Below are 22,300 nucleotides of genomic sequence, written 5' to 3'. Positions count from 1 at the left end.
GTGCGATAAAAACATTGTCAAACATGCTGGAAAAATCGAGGCAGATTAAGCAAAGAACAGTGGGGTTTTTTTGAAACCACTGGATTTGTGTGTTGGCAAACCGTTCAGACGGTTTTCCTAACTCCAATGACATTTTTCTGTTCCACACATTTCAAGAACAATTCTTAAAAATGCAACAGTAGGTCTGTGTTTTTAGTCATCCATTGATATTTCACAAATATTTCCTGACGATGAACATTAAAAATGTACACCATAGCACTCTCAAAAAATAATACACATTGAAAAAAAACACGTAAAAGTCTGTCAAACATAGCGTAATTGCTTAATGTGCACTGCAAATTATTTATGAGGTTGTTAAATGTTTTGTTAAAAGAAAAACAAGCAAAAACAAAACTAGGGATTTTCTTGATGTTTTGGTATATATTTTATAGTACATGTTTTAGAGAATATTATACATTTTACAATGATAATAATTCCAAACGAAATAATAACAACTTCTTGGAGTAGTTTATATTGATAGCCTTTATTTCATCAAACAGCAACCTAAAGCTTTATTTAGTTCAATCCATGTCGTAAGAAAAACAATGTGAGAAGTGAAAATAAATGCAATTCGGTGGAAACGGTAATAGCATTCGTTATAATGAGGACACTTAAAACGAGCGCCATAGGTTTAAAAATGTAGGCCATTTTCACAAAAACAGAGGTGTCTTCGAGATTTTAAGATATCGTCAAAGAAATGACCATTATTCTCGTTCTAGTTTGCGCCTTACCTGTTAATTTGTTCATCAAAAATAAACGAATACAAAGATTGATAGTGTCTGAAATGCCATTGCGGTCTTTTTGTTGTTTAAAACATGGTGAGAATAGAGTATCTTTCCGAAACTGAACTTGAATGCAAAGAAATGGCCGCAGAAGCCACGTTGTTGTAATGGGAAAGCCATCAGTCTGAGCAGCTCGCCTTTGTTTTCAAAGCAGGGGGCTTGCCTTGCTTGGCCATATTTAAGCCACTAGGTGTCGCCCTTGCTCCATCCAATACGCCTCTCTCTTCCCAACTTGACCGCACTGACGTCATAGCAGTCTGGAGCATCAAGGCCACTTCCACGCTACGATTGGTCTTGAGAGTCACGTGACCAAGTCTCCTAGCATCCATAATTACGTTCCTGATATATTTTTTGCGCCCCCCTCCTCCCAAAAGATGTCAGCATCCTACTGTCCTCATTCTTTCGGAGGGATCCGCTAGTGGGGGCAGGAAAACAAAAAAAGATGTCATGTTCCAACAACATAGCGGCTGGCAACTTCCTGATGGATTCCTTAATGGGAGGATCTTCATCTTTCAGGAGTGACGCTTTCTCTAGCGGGCCCGGGATGTTCGTCCACGCCGCCCAGGATTACGGCTACTCTGGTGGGAGAACCGTGCAAACCAGTGGGGGGCAGACTTCTCTTTCTAAGGCTCCCACGACCGCGGCAGACGGACTCCCTGCAGAGGGGATCCCGCTCGGAAGCTTCCACAACGAGCCCTACCTCCCTGCACAGGCGCATCTGGCCACATGGAGCTCGGGCACCAAATCCGGGGGGGATTCGCAACCTGTTGCGCCGTGTTTACAACCGTGCAATGTCAAAGAGGAGGCGTTTTGTGGCCGCTATCCGGATGACAGCAATAAGGGCAAGGCCGAAACAGAGCCGGCGGTCTACATCCGGCTGGGGGACAATAGCTGCGGGCCACAGGCGAGCGGCTCCTTCCAGGTGTACGACGCTGAGGGGCGGCATCGACCGGATGAGAGGACCCTCCCCTCCGGTTTCCCCCTTGCTCACTTGGTCACGGCGGCAGAACCGAGCCCCGGCCGGCATAGTGTGAACGAAGCCGGCCAGGTGGGTGAGGAGCAGGGTCAGGCCAGAAAGCAGAAGGCCAAAAGTGACAGCTGCTCGGATGACTCGGATGTCGAATTCAAAGGTACACCCACGTTTGACTGCACGGATTCAACTCCACACCCCATGCCACCCCATCTAGTCTGCCTCCCTTTAAAAATCGAGTGCGACATGGCACAATAATGCAGGCTTGGGGGATTAACACCTTTACATTAATGTGGCAATGTGAGAAGAGCACTTATCGTCGTATAAACACACACACACACACACACACACACACACACACACACACACACACACACACACACACACACACACACACACACACACACACACACACTTACTTTGAAACTGTCATCGTTTACGCCTCTTTACTGTGCTGTCAACATAAAACGCGACATTTTTACTATTATTGATTCCAAAAGATACAGTTTTGCTTAATTTGAAACGAAAAAATAACATAAAGCTGCAGCCATCAGATTTCACGAATATTGCCTATAGAAAAATTATTAAAAAATCAAATTATGCTGCTGCACCACAGTCACAACGCTATGTTGGTGGTGTGTTTTACATCATAATCATTTTACGTGAATGTTGCACTTCTGCAAGCTTTCTTTTTTCGCTTTTGCCTGTTTGAGAAAAATCATTGTTTTGTTTGTTGGTGCTTTTAAATGAAGCCACCGTTTTGGTTACCCTTTCATATTTGATTCTAGCGTGTGTTTGCATGCGATTCATGAGCGAGGTGCTAATCTTTTGGGGGTAAAATAGGGTAATTAGATTTCATTTATCTTGTATGTGCGTGTGTGCATGATGGTTTGAGTGTTTATGCATACAACGAATTCGATGAAATCCTCTCCCCTTTTTAAGAGTTTATATTTTACAGCCACGTTTACGTTATTTCTGGGATTTAAATTGCAAGAATTCTTACACGAGAACTTTGGCTCTAGTGCACCAAAGTAGTAATCCTTTATGGGAGTCTGAGGTCCAGCACTGACAGTAAAAGAACCACAATAAAGGCGCTAATGTTGTTCGTCGTAATTCGATCCAATTACACACTCAAAACAGAGGTACAGTAATTGGAGCAAAACGTATGTTCGCTTGTCAAAATTAAAACCCATCTCCAGGTTCGAGGATTTAATCAACATTAAAGTTATTGCCGTATCTTGAAATCTACCACACCCGGGGCCCCAATAATAATAATAATGATAATAATAATAATAATAATAATAATAATAATAATAATAATCATGATAATAATAATAATAATAATAATAATAATAATAATAATAATAATAATAATAATAGCAAATTGTAGACTACATAAGATGTGTTACAAGATTAAACCAATGTATTGCTCATGCTAAAATTGATTAACTACAATTCTATATCATTTTTAAGGTCTGTATAAGAGATTTTTCGAGTTTTATAAACTATTTTTCAGATTTCGTGTCTCGTGTAGTGTCACAACAAACACTTTTCGAAACACACGCTCATGCAAACACGCACACACACACACACACTCACACACACATTTATTGGTGGAAATTCAAGTATAGTGTTGATGGTATTCACTTGTCTTAACGACAAGGTCTTTTTTAAGCGATTTTTTTCCACCAAAAGCAAAAAAAACAAAAAAAAAACAAAAACGATAACAACTACAGAGACATTGCCCGAGTTGCTGGCTTTAGCTAGCAGGCTAGGTGGATAGCTAGCTATGGCTTCTAATTGATGGCTGCGTTTTAATGGATTTCACTTACTAAATATGGCGGGAAATCGTTCTTTGTTTTTATTTTTACTCAATAGGTATGTATTTTTAAACAAGAAATAAAAGTCCTTGTCAACATTGGTTACGTGCTTGCATGGGTGCATGGGTTCGTGTGCTAATGTATCTTTTGTGTGTTCGCGTGCTTGTGGCCTTATGTGTATGCACGGAAGAGTTTTATTTATCATTATTCCCTGACTTTAGTTTGTTTTATTACATTTCATTTCACTTTATTCATCTGTTGTATGTGTATACCTATTCTCATACTTTATATAGTGTGTGCATTCCCTATTTAATATTGTACGCAACAAATGGTATTTTAATGCATAAATCCACTTGTATATAAATGTTTAAATAATATCTATTCTAGTGTGCAATAGTAAAAACTGAAACACGTTGCACATCATGCTAGATCAGAAGTCTCTACAAGGGGTACCGGCGGGTACCAGGGTGCCCCCAGAGGACAACTGAGGTACCTGCAGGACGGTTCTGAAAATACCTCACCAGTGCTGGAACATTGTGATTTTTCTCGTAATTTTTTTTTTTTTTTTTGTGGTTGACTATAACCCTAATTATACTAATTATGGACCTGATAATAACAAAGTAACAACATGGTAATTACATGTTTTAGAAAGGCATATAATATGTGGTCCGTTTGCACTAATTAGTAGCAAATAGTATCTCCCAAAAAAGGGGAGACCCATGTACTAGATGACAGACAGACAGACAGACAGACAGACAGACAGACAGACAGACAGACAGACAGACAGACAGACAGACAGACAGACAGTAGTAATAGGTAGGCAGGTAGGTAAGTAGATAGATGGATGGATAGATAGATAGATAGATAGATAGATAGATAGATAGATAGATAGATAGATAGATAGATAGATAGATAGATAGATAGATAGATAGATAGATAGATAGATAGATAGATAGATAGATAGATAGATGGTTGGATCGATGGATGGATGGATAGATAGATAGATAGATAGATAGATAGATAGATAGATAGATAGATAGATAGATAGATAGATAGATAGATAGATAGATAGATAGATAGATAGATCGATAGATAGATAGATAGATAGATCGATGGATGGATCGATGGATGGATGGATGGATAGATGGATAGACAGATAGATAGATAGATAGATAGATAGATAGATAGATAGACAGATAGATAGATAGATAGATAGATAGATAGATAACATGTAGGCTCGTTGGATGATTGATTGATTGATTGATTGATTAATTGATTGATTGATTGATTGATTGATTGATTAATTGATTGATTGATTGGTTGAATTTGAGAAAGAAGTAAAAATAAGTGTTTTTCTCTGCATGGACAGCAGATCCCTCCCTTGGGAAGGCAACTGGAAGCTGGTTGAAGGCCAAAAGCGGCCGCAAGAAGCGGTGTCCCTACAGCAAACACCAGACGCTGGAGTTGGAGAAGGAGTTCTTGTTCAACATGTATTTGTCCCGCGAGCGCCGCCTGGAGATCAGCCGGAGTATTAACCTGACCGACAGACAGGTCAAGATCTGGTTCCAGAACAGACGCATGAAGCTCAAGAAGCTCAGCAGGGAGAATCGCCATAGAGAGCATGGCGCCGTCTATCACTACGTCTAAAGCGAAGACAAACTTACACACACACACACACACACACACACACACACACACACACACACACACACACACACACACACACACACACACACACACACACACACACACACACACACACACACACACACACACACACACGCACACACACGGAATTACACGCACAAACACACACGACACACTCATTTTATCATGAAACCATCCAGCGACTTTTTTGGATACACACAAGGAAACGTGGAGGCGTGCCTTAAAATACAAACTCTTCTAAACAACAAACGACTCTTTATTGGATTAGATGCATCATGGAAGATAATATCTTGCGTGGATGACGCGCACGCGACCAGCTGTGCAAGTTTTCGAGAAGCCCACGCAGCTACGTCACGTCAAAACAACACAGACATGTGAAGGCAGCCAACTTGTGTCTGCAAAAAATAGTGTGAACGAGAGACCGTGAGGGGAGAGAAAGTGCTGCTGAGAGCATCAGGCCGCTTTAATCGAATCGGGAGACCATAACCTTGATTTAAATATTATCCAGGTGACCACAGTAAGTCAAGGTCATAAAAAAAATCTAATGTCAGCTTCGGCCCGGAAAGCGTTGGGGGTGGATTTTATGATCTGCAAATATAATGTGCCGCAGCAGTAAAGATGCGCTTAAAAAGGTGTGCGTGCGTGGAGGAGGGCGATTCTGCACGACGCTGGCTGCAAAGTGCATAATCCACACTTGAAGGCTGCAGCCGTCTGGGTTAAAAGAAAGATGGAGCGGAAAGAAAGAAAGCAAGTAAAAAGGAAGATGGAGGATAAGCAGCGTGTATGGCCAATGGGGGGAAGGCAGCATGCATGCAGCTTCTATCTATTCATCAAGGAGAGCGCGCACATGGAATCGGACAAAGTCAAGGTAGGACTATTTTTATTATTATATTTTGATTTTGAAAAATATTCAATCCCTTTGCTTTATTTTCACTTTTTAATTTTCTGTTTTGGACAAGTGTGATCCATCTCTCAGCGGGTGTTTGTCGTTTGACAGCTGTGTGCGGCTTGCATTGATGCTTTACGGTGATGGAGATGTGTGCGCTCTCGTATAATAGATTTTTGAAAGTGTATACGCAGGCTCGGCTTTTCTGGTTAGACGAACGATTACAAGATATTCTGAATTGTTCGGTCCTGTTCGGATGTTCCTGGCTGCGGCTTCTTGTTCACTGTGGGCTGTTTTTGTGTGCCATACTCTCCTTTGTCTAAGTTTTGTTACTGCCACCCCCTCGTGGATTTTCTTCCCCTTTTTTATCACGCAGCTGAAGCGTGGTTTAGGTAGTTTCATGTTGTTGGGGTTGGCTTCCTGGCTCGGCAACAAGAAACTGCCTTGATTACGTCAGTTCGTTTTCATCATGAGCGCAATTTCCTAATGCCCCACGTCAACCCCCTCACGTAAAGTGGCCAAATCGCCACACAAAATGGAATATGAAAAGGAGCAATTTAACTTTGACTCACGTGTGTGTACGAACGTGTGGGAGAGGACTCTCAGGTCATTTTGCATCCCTCGATGCTGTTTTCTTGCATGTGGTAAATACAAGTTGTAAACAAAAGGCAAGTGTCATTGATAGGAAGATGTGAGAGCGGTCGCAGGGATGGATGAACGTGAAAAATCGATATGTCTGAGGGGATGTGATCCAGCCGCCTCTTCATGGACATTTGGAGTAATATTTGTTGCAAATCTCACAGGTCGATGTCACGTTTTGTCATTTTGATAATTTTCCAATTGTTCAGAACTGCATAATCTAATTTTCAACTGTGCATTGTAAAATAATATTGCTGCAGTTTTTTTGTATGGCTATTTAAGATATTTATGCAATATGCTATGATGATTTTATCCATATGTGTGTTTATATTTTTTATAACCTGCTATGCTCGGATGGACCGATTAGAGTTCATTATTTTCACAGCAACATGAAGAAGTAGCAGAACTTTAACTTAAAATGTTCATTTACAGGTTACATAAATAGCAATCATGAATAATAATTTGTGTTCCCGCATGCAACTAACCCAAACGTCAAAAAGCCACAATTGACTGAATTTAATTATTATTATTACTATTTTTATTATAACCGCTACTTAGAATGTTTATCATGCTAGCAAGAGCTATCATTTGCTGTAGATTAAACCCTTCACAGTATCGAATATTACGATAAACACGGAATTTAAAATACTCAATTGTTTGTTGCCTTTTACTTGGGCACTGAACAAAACAACACCAACCATTTATTTGCAAAAGGAAACAACGAAGTTGTTACACAAAAACCGCTCTACAGTGCAATTATATAGTACTCATTAGATGGTAAGTGTCTGCTCTATAATATAGGTTAGATAGCACTATACTGAAACATATTTTTTCAACATAAGTCACGACATATAGTCATCATTTAGTTTTTATATGTGACTTCCAAATACAGCTTAACGAGAAGTGCAGGTTCTTAAAATCAAGAATGATATCAACAATGCTTTTACGATTAAGAGTATGCGCTTTTCAAACTTTACATTGCAAAGCGAAATGTAAGTCAAGTCAAGTTATTTGTACCAAATTATTTACGTTGCACACAATAACAATAATGCAAATATTCTTGTATTTTGCCCACAGTTAACGAACTCCTATCCAGAAGCATCTTTAAGTCATATAACAGATTATGTGTTGTATTAACCCTTGTATTGTCCTCATTTTAAGGACCATATCCGTACTTTGTTGTACAGTTTGTACAAAAATGTGGATAAAAACACATTTCAGTTGTTTCTATTGTTGGGACCAATATAGGAAATATCATAGCATTTAAAGTTAAATTGAGTATAATTCCGAGGATTTATTATTAACAACACAGTGGCGCGGGTCATCTTGCACAAAAGACAACAGGAGGGTTAAATTTCAAATAGTGTGTTTGAATAACCCTACATTATGCATTACATTTCTTAATTTATCCTAGAGACCTCTCTTTTTTCCCGTCAAATACTATTTTGACTGTTGCCCAAATTCAGTCGTGCACATACGCATTCATCTCGCATCGCTCTTCCTTCACAGTAACTACAGAAATCAGCTGAGGTAAAGCAAATTATGAAATGAGCAAGGAGTCCGTTCAGTAATTACGGAGAGGTAAAGCAATAACAGTTGACTTGTTGTGTCGTGTTAGTTGTTTTCCAGTCATGGGGGCTGCAGTGCGTCCCGTGTTTTTAATGTGCCCTTCCGCTGCCTTGTATAACGGTATAGAAAGATCCCTGGCGGCGGTGCAAGCTCCATACAGGGGGAGCAGTCTGGAATCCAAAGTCACTTACATTCAGTCGAGTTCGCTCAATGGGCGTTTTCTCCTGGAATGTATCAGTGACAAAGACTTTTACAGCGCTGCAAACAGTTCGCCCTAAAACCATATAAACATAAAGCCATTTTGTTTCACTTTGTAGTGCTGGCACACAGGAAGTAAAGCCCGCGTACACTCACTTCCTTCTCGGGACACTTTGGGAGAGGTGGGATGATAGACAGCCAGATAAATGACCAACACAACAACAAAATGGACAACATTTATAAAATACACACGTTCACACACACGCAAATTGCTCTAAATTTAAATTCAATAGGCTGCATCTCAGATGAATAAAAAACAAATACAAAACACAGGTCAAAATGTGTTTGAGTTAGCCCTATCTGTTAATTGGAAAATTAACAAACAACGTTTTTTGTCTGTTTATTATGTTTATTTTAAACTATTAGAAAAAATGTTTTGGTTGCCTTTTGAAAGACATTTTGGATTTTTCCATTCACTCATTTGTAAATCACAACTGTACTATTCATCATTATCATCACCATCAAAAATAACATATCGAATGTAAGGGAGGAGTCATGCATTGGGCTCAAAATTTGTTTTTATTTATGTTGTTCTTTTGCCAAATTGAAGCGGGTCAAATCTGCTTTTTCGGTTTTGGCAAAAAATACCCCTTCAATTGTGAGGGCATACAGGAGTTAATGTGCATGTATCCCTTCACGTGAGGCAATGCAGTGATTTTTTTCTCGAGTACATAAATATATGTGAATTCAGATATCTACTCTGCATAGGGAAAAATAAATAATCAAAATAAAGTTTTTTTCCGAACAACGTATCTTCCGCGAGGCCATGTCCATCTATAGTTTCTCAATTTCCCCGAAAATACTCACACGGTGAAGTCACGCACGAGTCCAGTTTACTAACATGTTTTAAAGATACTCTTAGACGCTGGAACAAAGAGTTTGCATAAATTACCGAAGCAGCTCTCTGAAAATACCCAATTTTGTGAACAACTGTCACTAATCGTTACCAACAAGTCAATTGATTAAGGGTAACGAACACAAATCACTAAAGTTGTTAGTTTTTTCAAAAGAGCTGTACATTTATGAAGACAAATACAGTTTTTATTTATTAAAATTTCTCATTGTTATACCATCTTTTTAGCATATATTAGAAAATGTACTCTGCAGTAAATATGTTAAAAAATGTATTTGCTATGGACACCAATATGATACACCGTCCGATTAATTTAGTCGCAGGATTATTTTATATTCAATGGTTATATATTTAGCATGCAATTGGATCTTTGAGGAGTAGGCATGCATGCGGATTAAGTAAACGGAATGCAAACAAGAACAGTGCAGCGTCAGTAAAAAAAAATCTGTATATGAAATATCATCTGCAATAGTTGACATTGGTAACATGGGTAAACGAGAACAGAGTCGCACGAAGTGGTAGGAAATTGTTTATTACATTTTTTCAAAGGTACACTCTTAAATCTCATTATAGTAGAAAGACAATAATAGAGGAAAGATGTAATTCCGGGCTCATGTTTGAAAGTATCGCATGCAACGAACACTTAAAGAAGCCGCAGAAATTTATAAAAAGTAAGTCCTTCAAACTGTCCCCTAAAAAAGAAAGAAAAGAAAATCTAATTGATGAATCGTATTGAGAATTTATAGCGCTTACAGTTGGTGTAACATTTGACTTAGACTACTGTCTGGCCTTTTACATTTCATGCTTGAATCTGAACTCCATAACATTGCAACCCCAAATGCAAATATGTAGACGTTTATTGGGGGTTGTAAACTTACACTTAATATCTGTTTGAAAAATAAAATCGTTGATAACGTCACAAAGTACAAATAGAACTTTTTTCTCTAATTACAAAACGCCATGAAGATTTGTATTTGCCTGCAGGTAATTCCAAATATTCCAAATATAGTATATAGTTGAATGAAAACTCCCCCGTCACTAATTGTAATGAGCCTACACTAAATTTAAAACGTATTTGCGGGGAAAAGTATATTTTACATCGGACCAAAACTAAAGTAAACTTTAAAGCAGTACACACTTTTCCTTTTACCAATTAATGATATATTAAAAAATGACACAAATGTGATGCGGAAAGGCCCTTCTGAGTCTAAAGCGGAGCCCTCCTCGTGTGTCCAAACTGATCCAGGTCACCTGCAGGCAGATATTTAACATTTGAAGTTAAAATTAAACTTAATGACACTGTTATTCTAATTGCAGTCGCATTGCAGCGTGTTGGCTTACCAGCCCAATGTTGTTTCATGTCCTGCTAAGTGACCATATACCGCAGGATAAAGCAGCCAAATTAACTGCAACAGCGACATTATCCCGCTTGCAAGAACTTTTGGTCCCCCCTAATCTAACGAACCTTTTTATTCTTTCTTTTATAACCTCAATGTCTTCGGCCTTGTTGTGCACACGAGTGTGCGTAGGAGTGTATGTGCGCTCAAGGATATAGTTTCGTCGGTTTTTATGTCGACAGTGGGACTGGGATGCTGGCTTATTAACGACACGTTTATGAACAATCAAATGGTCGTCGTTAAAATTTATTGACAGGCATTAAAACACGAACGGCCACTATGTGGAATACAACCGCAGTAGTGGGCTGTCTGTCAACAATGTTGGGACCCCTCTTCACCATTGCCATCTCCCCGGATTCCCATTTAAAAAAAACGTCGTCGAAAACAACGCACACTTTTATTGCGAGCATATCCGTGTCTATCTACCCTGAGGATTCCTCTTGTCTCTTTAATTGTAGACTCCGGCCCCTTGTTAAAAATAAAACAAAATAAACAACATGACAAAAGTGCTAATAAAGATTCACTAAATAGGGGCGCAAGTGCAAAGAAACACATTCAAGTTTCAATATCGTTTGCTGTAGAATTGAGGTGGAGGATTTTACACAGGGACATAGATTTATGACGCCGTCAAATAGTGCCGAGCTCAGTTTCATAGGCAGGGTGCGCATGCATCTGCACTGCGACTGCACAAAGATCCTCTATTTGGACTCTCATATTCCGTTTTAATCTCCAGGATAAAAAAATAACACAATGGGAGTTGGATTTGTATTTTTGGAGCCGTTGACTAGAAAGAGTAAACATTCTTGAATCCTATCTAAGCGCAAGTCTATCCCGCGGATAAATGGCGCATTGATCCGCTGTGCAATTTTTGTGAAATAAATACAGCCACGTGACACGTGGGCAGCCAATTGGAAGCAGTGGAGCTTGGAGAAATAATTACCTGCCTTGATTGTTCTATGGCCAGATAAAAAAGTACACATACACGCCATATAATAATCGGATGCATGTAAACGAGTCCGGGAAGCTTCGACATGTCGACCACTGGGCCCATAAGTAATTATTATGTGGACTCCCTGATCAGCCACGATACAGACGAGGTCCTCGCAGCGGCAGCGGCGGCTCGCTTCTCGGCTCCAGTCTCACACCCTTCCGGTCCTCGTCCTGCGTCTCTAGTACCGGATTGCGGGGACTATCCGTCGTGCAGTTTCGCCGCCAAGCCGGCAGTTTTCCCTACCTCCTGGGCCCCTTCACAGTCGTCAGTGGTTTATCATCCGTACGGCCACCAGACTCATTTGGGAACGGACTCGCGCTATATGCGCTCATGGCTGGAGCCAATCTCGGGTGCGGTGCCTTTCCACGGCTACCCGGGCAACGGTAGGCACTACGGTTTGAAACCAGACGCCTTCCCGGAGCACAGAGCCGGCGACTGTCTAGGAAGCAGCGGGCGGACCTATGCGGATTATCTTTACTGCACATCCTCAGACGTCCGGGACAAGAACGTGCGTGGTCTGCCTTCGCCCGAAACGGAGCTGCTGGCTGCAGGGAAGCACAAAGAAGAGAAACCCGAGCTAGACCCAAGTAAGTTCAAGCTCTTTTACTGCTTTTTTCCCCCATTTTTACTCGTCCGTAATGTGAAACGACACATATGCACCCCTTACTACTGCAGGCTCGAGCTTCAGGAACTATAAAAGACAAACGCTACTGGGCTAATAATATTGGGGCTATAAAAACCTCCCGGGGTTGTAAACATTCTCTTCGAAAGAACCACTGGAAGATGCTGGATTTGGGTGTAGCTACGAGTTTTGATTTTACAAAAATGATCACACTTTTCAATTTCTTGGCTGCAATAATTACCCATGCACAATATTTTCAGCCATTTTAGGCCCATCATAAACCCAATGTTAGCTATCTGAGGTTGATTATTTCAAGATCACGTGTGGAGAAAAACACACACACGCAATTTAAGGAATGTCATTGGATGAGTTTCGCCGAGGACTTGTAAAGGCTTGAACTGTGGCTATTTTATGAGCCAATAAAGGGAATAAGCACATTGAGAATTTTACGATGGTGTTACTCACAAGTTAAAGAGGACGAATACATGCTATGTTCAGTGCGCACACGGACTTTGGACTGAAAATGACAGTCCACTTGCACTTACCTTGGTCTCTCTGATTGGGTTTGTTTTGTTTGCAGACAACCCGGTGGCAAATTGGATCCACGCCCGATCCACCAGGAAGAAGCGTTGCCCTTATACCAAGTACCAGACTCTCGAACTGGAGAAGGAGTTCTTGTTCAACATGTACCTCACCAGGGACCGTCGCTATGAGGTGGCCCGTGTCCTAAACCTGACCGAGAGACAGGTCAAAATATGGTTCCAGAACCGGCGAATGAAGATGAAGAAAATGAACAAAGAGAAGAACGACAGCAAGGAGCAATAATTTGCTGGAAGTCCCGACTGTTATGATTCGAACCACTTTGGACAGCACGCACGGCCTCTTTGTATTTATAATTTGCTCATTTTAACCCCACTTTTTTAGACTGTTTGATGGTTGATATTTTTCTACGCAAGCGTGTGTTTTTGTGTATGTGTTTTTAGTTAAGCTAATTCAACATTGACATTTAATTACATTTTTGTAAACGAAATTCTGAAAAGTACAATTTGGACGCGTAATACCGCTCCAAAGTAAGAGAATACTTGAAATCGTCTGTGTTTCACACATGCGTAATTTACGTTGCATATTGAGTATTTGTACATGATCAAAACTTTTGCAATTGAAATTCTTGTTTGTAATTTTGTTATAGTTGTTGTGTATCCCTTTTTTGTCCCTTAATCCTACATAAATTTAATTGTAGATTGTAGACACAGATCTGCAAATATAAACGTCAGCACCCAGTTGCATTATGTGTTTGGGCGTGATGTGTAGAAAATGCGACATACACAATACCTACATTTACACTTAATACGTAATATATCATGTTTTTGTTTTATTAACTCACCCATAATGTAATATATATATGTATATTTAAATATAGCATATATATTTTTGGTAATTCATACATTTTCTTTGTATTAGCGTGAACCTCTGTAACTACTTTTCAAACGGTATTTTCGCTCCTTGGAGCAAATATTTTATATCAAGGTCTATTATGTAAATGTAAAATAATTTGTCGTTAATTCATAAAATATATTTAACACCCAAACCTCTCAACTACACTCGAAAATGATTTTTGCCCCTGGTAGCTATCACGTTTTTCTTTAAATTGAGTGTAACTAAATAGTTCTGAACCAAATGTTATCTATTCGCAATAATTAAATGCAAAGTAAATAAAGCATTCGTAAACTGAATAAAAACATCTTAAGTAAACTATATGTGATGAATAAAATTGGCTATATACTCTCTAAAATATTAAAGCTGGTAGAACGGTGATAGAGATGTTCCTTTCGGCAAAAGGAAATTACCTCATGGAACTTATATTTTCCCCTTGTTCGCACATTTCAAACAAACATTTAGCATTTATCTATGGACAAATAGTGTAATTTTTAAAAATAGTTAGAAAATAGCACAAACATAATGTGAAAGTGAGTGTTGCATTAACTTCCCTTTATATAATGGTTAAATTACCATTTTGTGGTGCGTGAACAATAAAGACAGGATGCTACACTTTCCAAAGGCCAATCCTGTGTATTTCCGCACAGACTCCCACACACACTCACACATAACGGGTTGCTTTTTACAACCCAACGCTGGAGCTTGCTTGTTTGTCTCAAATGCAGCCCAACAAAGCAAACTCGAGTGACTGGCTAGACGTCTGACCTAAATGACTTTATGGTTTTAATGGAGAGAGCCGTAAGACTCGTTCAAAGGAGTCATGCGCACTTACATTGCAACCTAGACCCCCTCCTGCTTCCCCTTTGCAGACCAGCTGCATTTGTCCCCCACCTTCCCCCATTTCATCATATATGAACTCTATTATGAGCATTGAGAGAAGAAAATCAATAATGATCATCTCTGATCACAAAAACAAACTGCACTGTGTTATAAATATTTTTTATTCAAATATGGGTCATATCTTGCAAAAGTCCTCCCATTCAAACAAAATGGCGATGCGGTGACCAGACTTCGACAAATGGGGACATTTTGTTGTCACCGCCATGATGTTTTCTGATTGGTGGATTCAAGCCAGGTTGTCAGGTATAGGCGGCCATGTCGACGCTAGAGGACGCTGTTGCTTCGCGTTGTGAGCCTCATTGCTCGAAGCGCACCATGTCCAAGTGCTTTTGTGGCTTGCTTTGTAAAAATAAAGACAGGGCAAAACGACAGCTCTGTTCAGTGAATACGTATTATGGAGAGCACCAAAAAGCAGAAAGATGACTGCATGCAGATTCATCATTCTAAGGGTCTGTATTTATGCAATTATGCATTTTTTATTTTTTTTATAAACACCTTCTATTTGCCATGGAGTGGATCGACACGCTCATGATTACAAATGCAATTAAATCCTAACACTTCATTTTGATATAACACTTTCTATCAGACAATTGTATTCCTGTCATATCGAGCAAAACAAAAACAAAAATGAAATAAAATAGATTTAATAATTGACAGAAATATAAATGGTATTATTCACCCAACTGCAGAAGAAAACACACACAAAAATCTAGGAAAGGGTCATTCGGTCGATGATGAGAGGTATATGTGCCTAGCACTGCATTTTCATTGTTCTCTTAAAAAACACATTTGTGACAGAAGTATAGGTTTATTTCTCTATTAATAACCACAGACGAAAAAAATCATACGGTGCAGTAACATCCTTGTGTCAAACAAAACAGAACCAAACAAAAAATAATAAAATAAAATAAAATAAAATAAAATAAAATAAAATAAAATAAAATAAAATAAAATAAAATAAAATAAAATAAAATAAAATAAAATAAAATATTTATATCCTCATCATTCGTATTGAAAACCCATTAGTGATCATTTGTATTGAAATGTTCGTGCGGGGTGCTCCAACGCGTTACAATTGGCAATCTGCATATTTATAGGGTGTGAAAGGTCCATAAATTCACCCAGCGCGCCTTTCATATTTTACGACGATGTGTATAAAACGTTAGTGGCCCCACAAAAAGCACACTGGCATATTTGGAAAGAGTGAGCAAGAGCGAGCATTCAAGTGGGACTTTGCGAATGCTGATTGCGGCTAAACATCCAGTGTAAAATTTTATGAACTCTTCCGCGCAGGGAGATTTATCCTCCGTGGCTTTTACGGGGTCATTGAGTGGCACCTACTATTCATAGGTCGTGTTTATTTTTGCGTGTGTCGGTGTTTTACAGCGCCGGGTGCAAGTGTGCGCTGCCCCGCAATGGCCCCGTTTACTCGATTACACGAAGGCCGTTGCATGTTTGGGTGTGTATTCTGCACAGAGAACTCATTTTGTTAGTGTATACGTATCATGCAAGTCATTGCTTGTTGGTGTAGATTGCAGTGTTTATTTGCGACTGATCGTGTTATAATTTGTGTATTTTGGAATACAATGTGCTTGTTGTGGTTGCACATTATTATTGTCACTATAATTGTTGACTTCAACAGCACATCGGAGGTCAAGTATATGACGCCAAAATGGCGCTCACTTTACGCATTTGTTTTCAACACACCTGGAAATATTAAAAAAGCATGTTAAAATTGATTCTGATGATGAGGGAATCACATGGTGATTATAATAAGCAGCTATTATCAAGGTGTGTAATACAACAGGGGTCTCCAAAGTGGCGCCCGTGTGGACAGCTGAGGTTCCCGCTGACCGTCCTGAAAATAGCTCACTAGTGATGGGTCATTGCGATCTTCTAGTAAAAGTCTTCTAGTAAGAGCCTATTTAAAAACTACCACTAATTATTAAGCCGATGATAACATGGTAATAACATATGTTTTTATTTTAGACATGTATAAACTGCGTGCCATTTGCGATAATTAGGAACAAAAAGTAGTTCTACGCTTGAAACAGGCCAGTGACCCCTCTTAGGTATCTTGAGTTATTCTTTGAAAGGAAAGATCGCAATGCTTGGTTGGGACTAGTTATTGAATTAAATTGTCGTAATTGTCATTAATATCAACGTTGCAAAATATTGGTAACACTGTATGCAAGAACATTAGACATAGCTTTCCACAGTAAACACGTAATAAAGAGGAAAAATATAATAAACTGCAAGACTGTTGACTTTAAGAATAAATAGGCAAAGACATATTTACAACGTAGTGCTTAGAGACTGACCTGAATGAAAAATAATAGTCAATTCATGATAACAATGGTGCAATGGAAATACGTGCAATAACACTTAGCAGCAACAAGAAAATCCCCAAACAATTCATAAGGTATACATTTTCACGGGTTTGTGCAATAACATAAAGCAGCACCAAAAAGACCAACATTAGTCATAATATGTTTTAAAGTTTCTGTGCACTCGTTTTTGTTGCAGTGATTGTATAAATTATTATCTTGTATTGTCATTGTTGACCTCCACAGCATACCGGAGGTCAAGTATGATGCCAAAATGGCGCTCACCTCCGAGCACTTATGTTTTAAGGCATCTATAGAAAATAGAATACCAAGAACTGATGAGGAGATCACATAGTGATGATTACAAGCAGCTCTTCTCAAGGTGTATATACAGTATCTGTATAGGGCCCAGTGCCTGACCGCTATGGAAAAGATGAAGGGGATGGGGAAGGGAGGGGAGGACGGGGAGGAGGGAGGGGGCGCCAGCAGTGGGGGTGGGAAGCTAAAAAAAGGAAAAAAACGAGAGCACGCAGCGTCTGTGACTGTGCCGGTAGAGCACGCCAAGCTTTAAGTTAAGATAAGAAGCGCACATGGCATGAGCGGATCTTGAGCCTGCAAAAAAAGAGAAAAGCAACAAAACGAGGTTGGGGGAGAAGAACAACAACACACGGTTACGGTAGCAGCCAGGAAGGAAAGACGAGAGAGCGATCTGATGCGAGGGAAAGGCTCAGAGTGAGCTGCGGATTGTCCAAAGGGGCAGCTTTCCTCCAGTTCCGGTTTTGTCTGTCTACGTATGCCCGCCTGTGTATAGAAGAATCGGGACCCCCCCACTCAGACAAAAGGCTGCCATCACCCCTTCGGAGGTCTTCCACTACCGTGAGAGAGAGGGCGAGAGAGAAAGGGGAGAGAGAGCGGCTCACCACTGGATGCAAAAACAAACATGAGCTCCTATTTTGTCAACCCTCTTTTCTCCAAGTACAAAGGCGGCGAGTCCTTGGAACCAACTTACTACGACTGCCGCTTTCCTCAAAGCGTCGCTCGCAGCCACACGCTGGTTTACGGACCCGGAGCGGCCGCACCGGGCTTCCAGCACCCGTCCCATCATGTCCAGGACTTTTTCCACCACGGCACTACTGGCATGTCCAACCCAGGATACCAACAAAACCCGTGCGCCCTGGCATGCCACAGCGACGCGGGGAAATTTTACGGATATGAAGCCCTACCGAGGCAATCGCTTTACGGCAGCCAGCAAGAAGCGAGCCTGGCGCAGTACCCGGACTGTAAATCGTCGGTAGGCTCGAACCCGGTAGACGGACAAGGCCACTTGAACCAGAACTCCTCTCCAAGCCTGATGTTCCCATGGATGCGACCCCACGGTAAGAACCTGCATTTTATTATCATTATTATTGGTGTGTGTGTGCCTCTGCGCTCCTATTATTTGGAGTAGATATGTGTGTGTGTGTGTGTGTGTGGACTGCACACGCAAATCATACCGATAACGTGTAGAGGCGGCACTGCAGTGCAGCACATGTCCATGCAGCTCACATTTACTGAGCATGACAGTCAATTTGATTTGAAAGGGCCCTTAAATTTGTGGCACTTGCTACATGTCATAAAACAATAATGCTCTACCATGAGTAAATAAAGTGTCATTGTTGGCAAACGCAGTGTTTCTCAATTTTTTTGCCCGATTCGACAAAGCTTCTAATTTTTCTTTTGGTCATATTGACAAAACAGATTCAAAATTCAAGATTGTCTTAATTGTCAAGAACATTCAATATCAAATCAATGTCTTTAGAACATAACTTTAAAACAATGACACAATAAAATAAAATAAAAATAAAGTATCTGTATATCAACGACTATTCACCTATACCCAGTGTTGTATTAAGGTGCAGATGAGTATAAAAATTGCACACAATCCCTTCAAAGCTAAAGATGCAACAATAAAAGCTAATTTGTCATATCAAATGTTTGTGCCTGTACATTATTGTATTGATTGACCCCTCCTGTCTGACTTTCTACCCCCTCTTGCCAAGCCCCAGGACGCCGTAACGGCCGTCAAACCTACAGCCGCTACCAAACCCTGGAACTCGAGAAGGAGTTTCTCTTCAATCCTTACCTAACGCGCAAGAGGAGAATTGAGGTTTCGCACGCCCTTAGCCTGACTGAACGACAGGTGAAGATCTGGTTCCAGAACCGGCGGATGAAATGGAAAAAGGAGAACAACAAGGACAAGTTTCCGGGTCAGAGGGGAGATGCGGAGGCCGAGGAGGAGGGCAACGAGGACGGTGAAGGGGAAGACGGGGAAGAAAAGGAAGTGGAAGAGAGAGAGGAGAGCAAGGAGTGATTTTATGGTCCTTTTTATGGTTATATGGCTGAAAAAGAAAAGAAGGAGAAAAAAAGAGTAGAGCGAGGTCTCATAAACAGAGGAGTTGCAAGCGCGTCATCTTTATGACCACCCTTTCGTTTTGTCAAGTGGGAACGGGAATCCAAACGGTATTATTATAATCAATAGGCACATATACCTCTCATCATCGACCGAATGACCCTTTTCTAACAAACAAAACAAAATACTAAGTTGAATTTAACATCATAGACGCTTTTTTGTTGTTCTTGTATTTTTATTTCAAACCTCCCTTGCAAAAATACAACAAAAGGGAAATCAAAAGCATGGTAAATAATAACAAAAGTATTCCTAGCTATTATGAGGCGTCAAAATAAGCTCGGAAGATGATACAATTGTAAATAAACACAAATCGGTTCAAATTAGTAAACTCAATGGAGGGTTTTTAGTGGCGTGTTAAGTCATCATCGCAGCATTTTCTACAAGCCTCCCACTTTTATTATTCTATTATGATTATTGTTGTTGTTGTTATCATCGTTTCCGTTTTAGCTGTTTTTGTCTTCACCGGAGAAAAAAGGTCATGAGCTTCCAACACGCTTTTTGGGGCGGGAGGATGACCAGGGAATTGCGATTTTTGAGATCCTTCGATGCTACCTAAACTTGGGGATAATTGCAATATAGATTCCTGATTATGGAGATTTCCGATGGTTTTTCATTTCAAAATGATATGCACAAAAACACTTGAGCGCGCACATAAATTCTCTTAAAATTACACTCACAACATAAGCGTGAACACACACTTCTACAATCTACTATTAAGTTATGTGTATGTAGCATTTACCGGATACTTGTTGAAGACAATTATTTGAGTCTTGGGAAGACGATTAGCTCCAAGCCAAGCGAAGCAATTAAGAGATTGTTACGAGGCACTACCTAAACTTCCGAGCCAAGATGATGCCTTTGCAGAATTCTGGTTTCCACTTGAAAGAGTGGCGGCTCCGGAAGAATGACAAAATATTTCCCCAACAACTCAAACTGCCTACAAAACGCACATTGACTGCAACAATTACAGCAAGTTTTCTGTTTGATTTGAACGTGCTGGTGAAATAGAGTAGTTTTTTTTTTGCACTGAATATAACCTTTATGTACGTCTTGTTAAATATTGATGTTTGCAATTATGCTTGTTTCCCGGTGTTTCTTCTGTGAAAGACAACATTGTGTCCCGCCATTGTTGATGTATAGTCACAAATAAAGATGATGGCTCACAATTATTTCGCTCTGTTGTGTTTTTTTCCGTTTATTCCAGCCACCGATTGATTGCCTCCGTTCCCTACATTCACACATAGGTACACGCACACACATTCACAAATGTATGCATATCGCCTAAGGCTCCTAAGCAGTTTTTTTTCTTTTTCATGTTTTAGAAATGGGCTGATAATATCAACACACACAGAATGTGTTTACGACCCAGGCAGAAAGAATTTGAACATGATGTGGGAGATATTTTGAGGGGGAGGGTGTATATACATACATACACACTTACACACACACGCATATATATATATATATATATATATATATATATATATATATATATATATATATATATATATATATATATATATATATATATATATATATATATATATATATATATATATATATATATATATATATATATATATATATATATATATATATATATATATATACACGCATATATATATATATATATATATATATATATATATATATATATATATATATATATATATATATATATATATATATATATATATATATATATATATATATATATATATATATATAATGTAGAAAATGTGAATATGGGTAATAAACGGAGTGTTATCTTTATTCTTCAAACTTCATAAAAAAAACTCACATTTCTGTTCAAGTTGTCCTCTGTGTACCATTCACAGCGTGCACACTGTCCAAAGCTTACCCCTTTGATGAATTCCTTTAATAATAAGTTGATAAAAAAAACTTCCTGTCTTTTGAGGGCATTTTTAATGAATCCGCAGATTCATAATATTTGGAATGAAAAAAAAAACATATTTTATGTTATTAACATTGGTGAGGTTTGAGAACGTACTAAGCGAGTAAGGTGTGGTTTGCAGCAGTGTGATGTGAGCTGGCTTTACAAACTTCAGGCGGAAAGTTCAAAATGTCTCACGATTGCAAAAAAATGTACAAAAAAAAAACATATGCACATTTTTTGAGACAAGGACTATTGCATTTGTGCTCATATTGAACCAATTAATTGTAGTAAATTTCAATGTGCAATACGTTTGTTACGTTTAATTTAATTACGTTAAAACAATGGACAGAACAGGGTGGGGCAGATTCTGCTCCCCCCAAACTACCTTTTTTTTACTAGTCTGTTTCTTTCTTTTTTTTTTTCGTTTTCCTTCTTAAGGATGCCCACAAGAGTAAAATAAAGCTGAATCAATACAAAGTTTAGAAGAATAAATTCGTGGACATTTGCAGATATAATACATTATGTGTTTGTGTGAATGGAGGGATCGCTCAACCACTAGGCTACTATTTTCCTGACGGTGTGTCTTGTGCCAATACAGCCTGGTTACACCCACCCTTCTTTAGGAAGCAAAAGAGTGATGGATACAATATCTACATATAGTTAGCCATTGGTTGATGAATTAAAATATTTAAAAAACAAAACAGAAAAACAACAAGGAGAAAAAAACCCTAGCATTTTAATCCAATCATACCCATTTTCAAAAGTTTTTTCCCATGATTTTTCATTTCATGTAAAT

At 39.3% G+C, this 22,300-nt stretch overlaps 3 protein-coding genes and 1 long non-coding RNA gene across 6 annotated transcripts; 3 read left to right on the top strand and 1 right to left on the bottom strand.

The window, feature by feature from the left end:
- The first annotated feature begins 1,017 nt into the window (after positions 1–1,017).
- LOC148369288 (homeobox protein Hox-C10a-like) lies at positions 1,018–5,258 on the top strand. Of its 2 annotated transcripts, XM_088329929.1 has the most exons (3): positions 1,264–1,413; positions 1,450–1,951; positions 4,984–5,258. In XM_088329929.1, exons 1-3 carry the CDS (start codon positions 1,264–1,266, stop codon positions 5,256–5,258), a joined length of 927 nt encoding a protein of 308 aa, XP_088186055.1. The 2 variants fall into 2 exon arrangements, with proteins under 2 accessions (XP_088186056.1, XP_088186055.1); XM_088329930.1 differs by having other exon boundaries at positions 1,018–1,951.
- Positions 5,259–11,822: 6,564 nt separating this feature from the next.
- Positions 11,823–13,945, top strand: hoxc9a (homeobox C9a). The gene is made up of 2 exons (XM_088329928.1): positions 11,823–12,459; positions 13,075–13,945. The coding sequence occupies exons 1-2, from the start codon at positions 11,913–11,915 to the stop codon at positions 13,317–13,319; spliced, it is 792 nt and encodes a 263-aa protein (XP_088186054.1). The 5' UTR covers positions 11,823–11,912; the 3' UTR covers positions 13,320–13,945.
- Positions 13,946–14,913: 968 nt separating this feature from the next.
- On the bottom strand, positions 14,914–19,516 carry LOC148369286 (uncharacterized). Its single transcript, XR_015849874.1, has 2 exons — positions 19,281–19,516; positions 14,914–15,170 (listed from the first exon to the last, which is right to left on the bottom strand). It is a non-coding gene; the product is annotated as an uncharacterized LOC148369286 (long non-coding RNA).
- hoxc8a (homeobox C8a) lies at positions 17,718–20,560 on the top strand. 2 transcript variants are annotated; one of them, XM_088329927.1, is made up of 2 exons: positions 17,718–18,534; positions 19,204–20,560. In XM_088329927.1, exons 1-2 carry the CDS (start codon positions 18,099–18,101, stop codon positions 19,506–19,508), a joined length of 741 nt encoding a protein of 246 aa, XP_088186053.1. In that variant the 5' UTR covers positions 17,718–18,098; the 3' UTR covers positions 19,509–20,560. The 2 variants fall into 2 exon arrangements, with proteins under 2 accessions (XP_088186053.1, XP_088186052.1); XM_088329926.1 differs by having other exon boundaries at positions 19,198–20,560.
- Positions 20,561–22,300: the final 1,740 nt, after the last annotated feature.

Source organism: Urocampus carinirostris, chromosome 3 (assembly GCF_059441175.1).
Source record: "Urocampus carinirostris isolate Australia breed hairy pipefish chromosome 3, RoL_Ucar_1.0, whole genome shotgun sequence".
In the NCBI taxonomy this organism is placed as follows: Eukaryota; Metazoa; Chordata; class Actinopteri; order Syngnathiformes; family Syngnathidae; genus Urocampus; species Urocampus carinirostris.
Note: the sequence above shows the minus strand (reverse complement) of the source record. Positions and strands in the feature narration are given on the sequence as shown.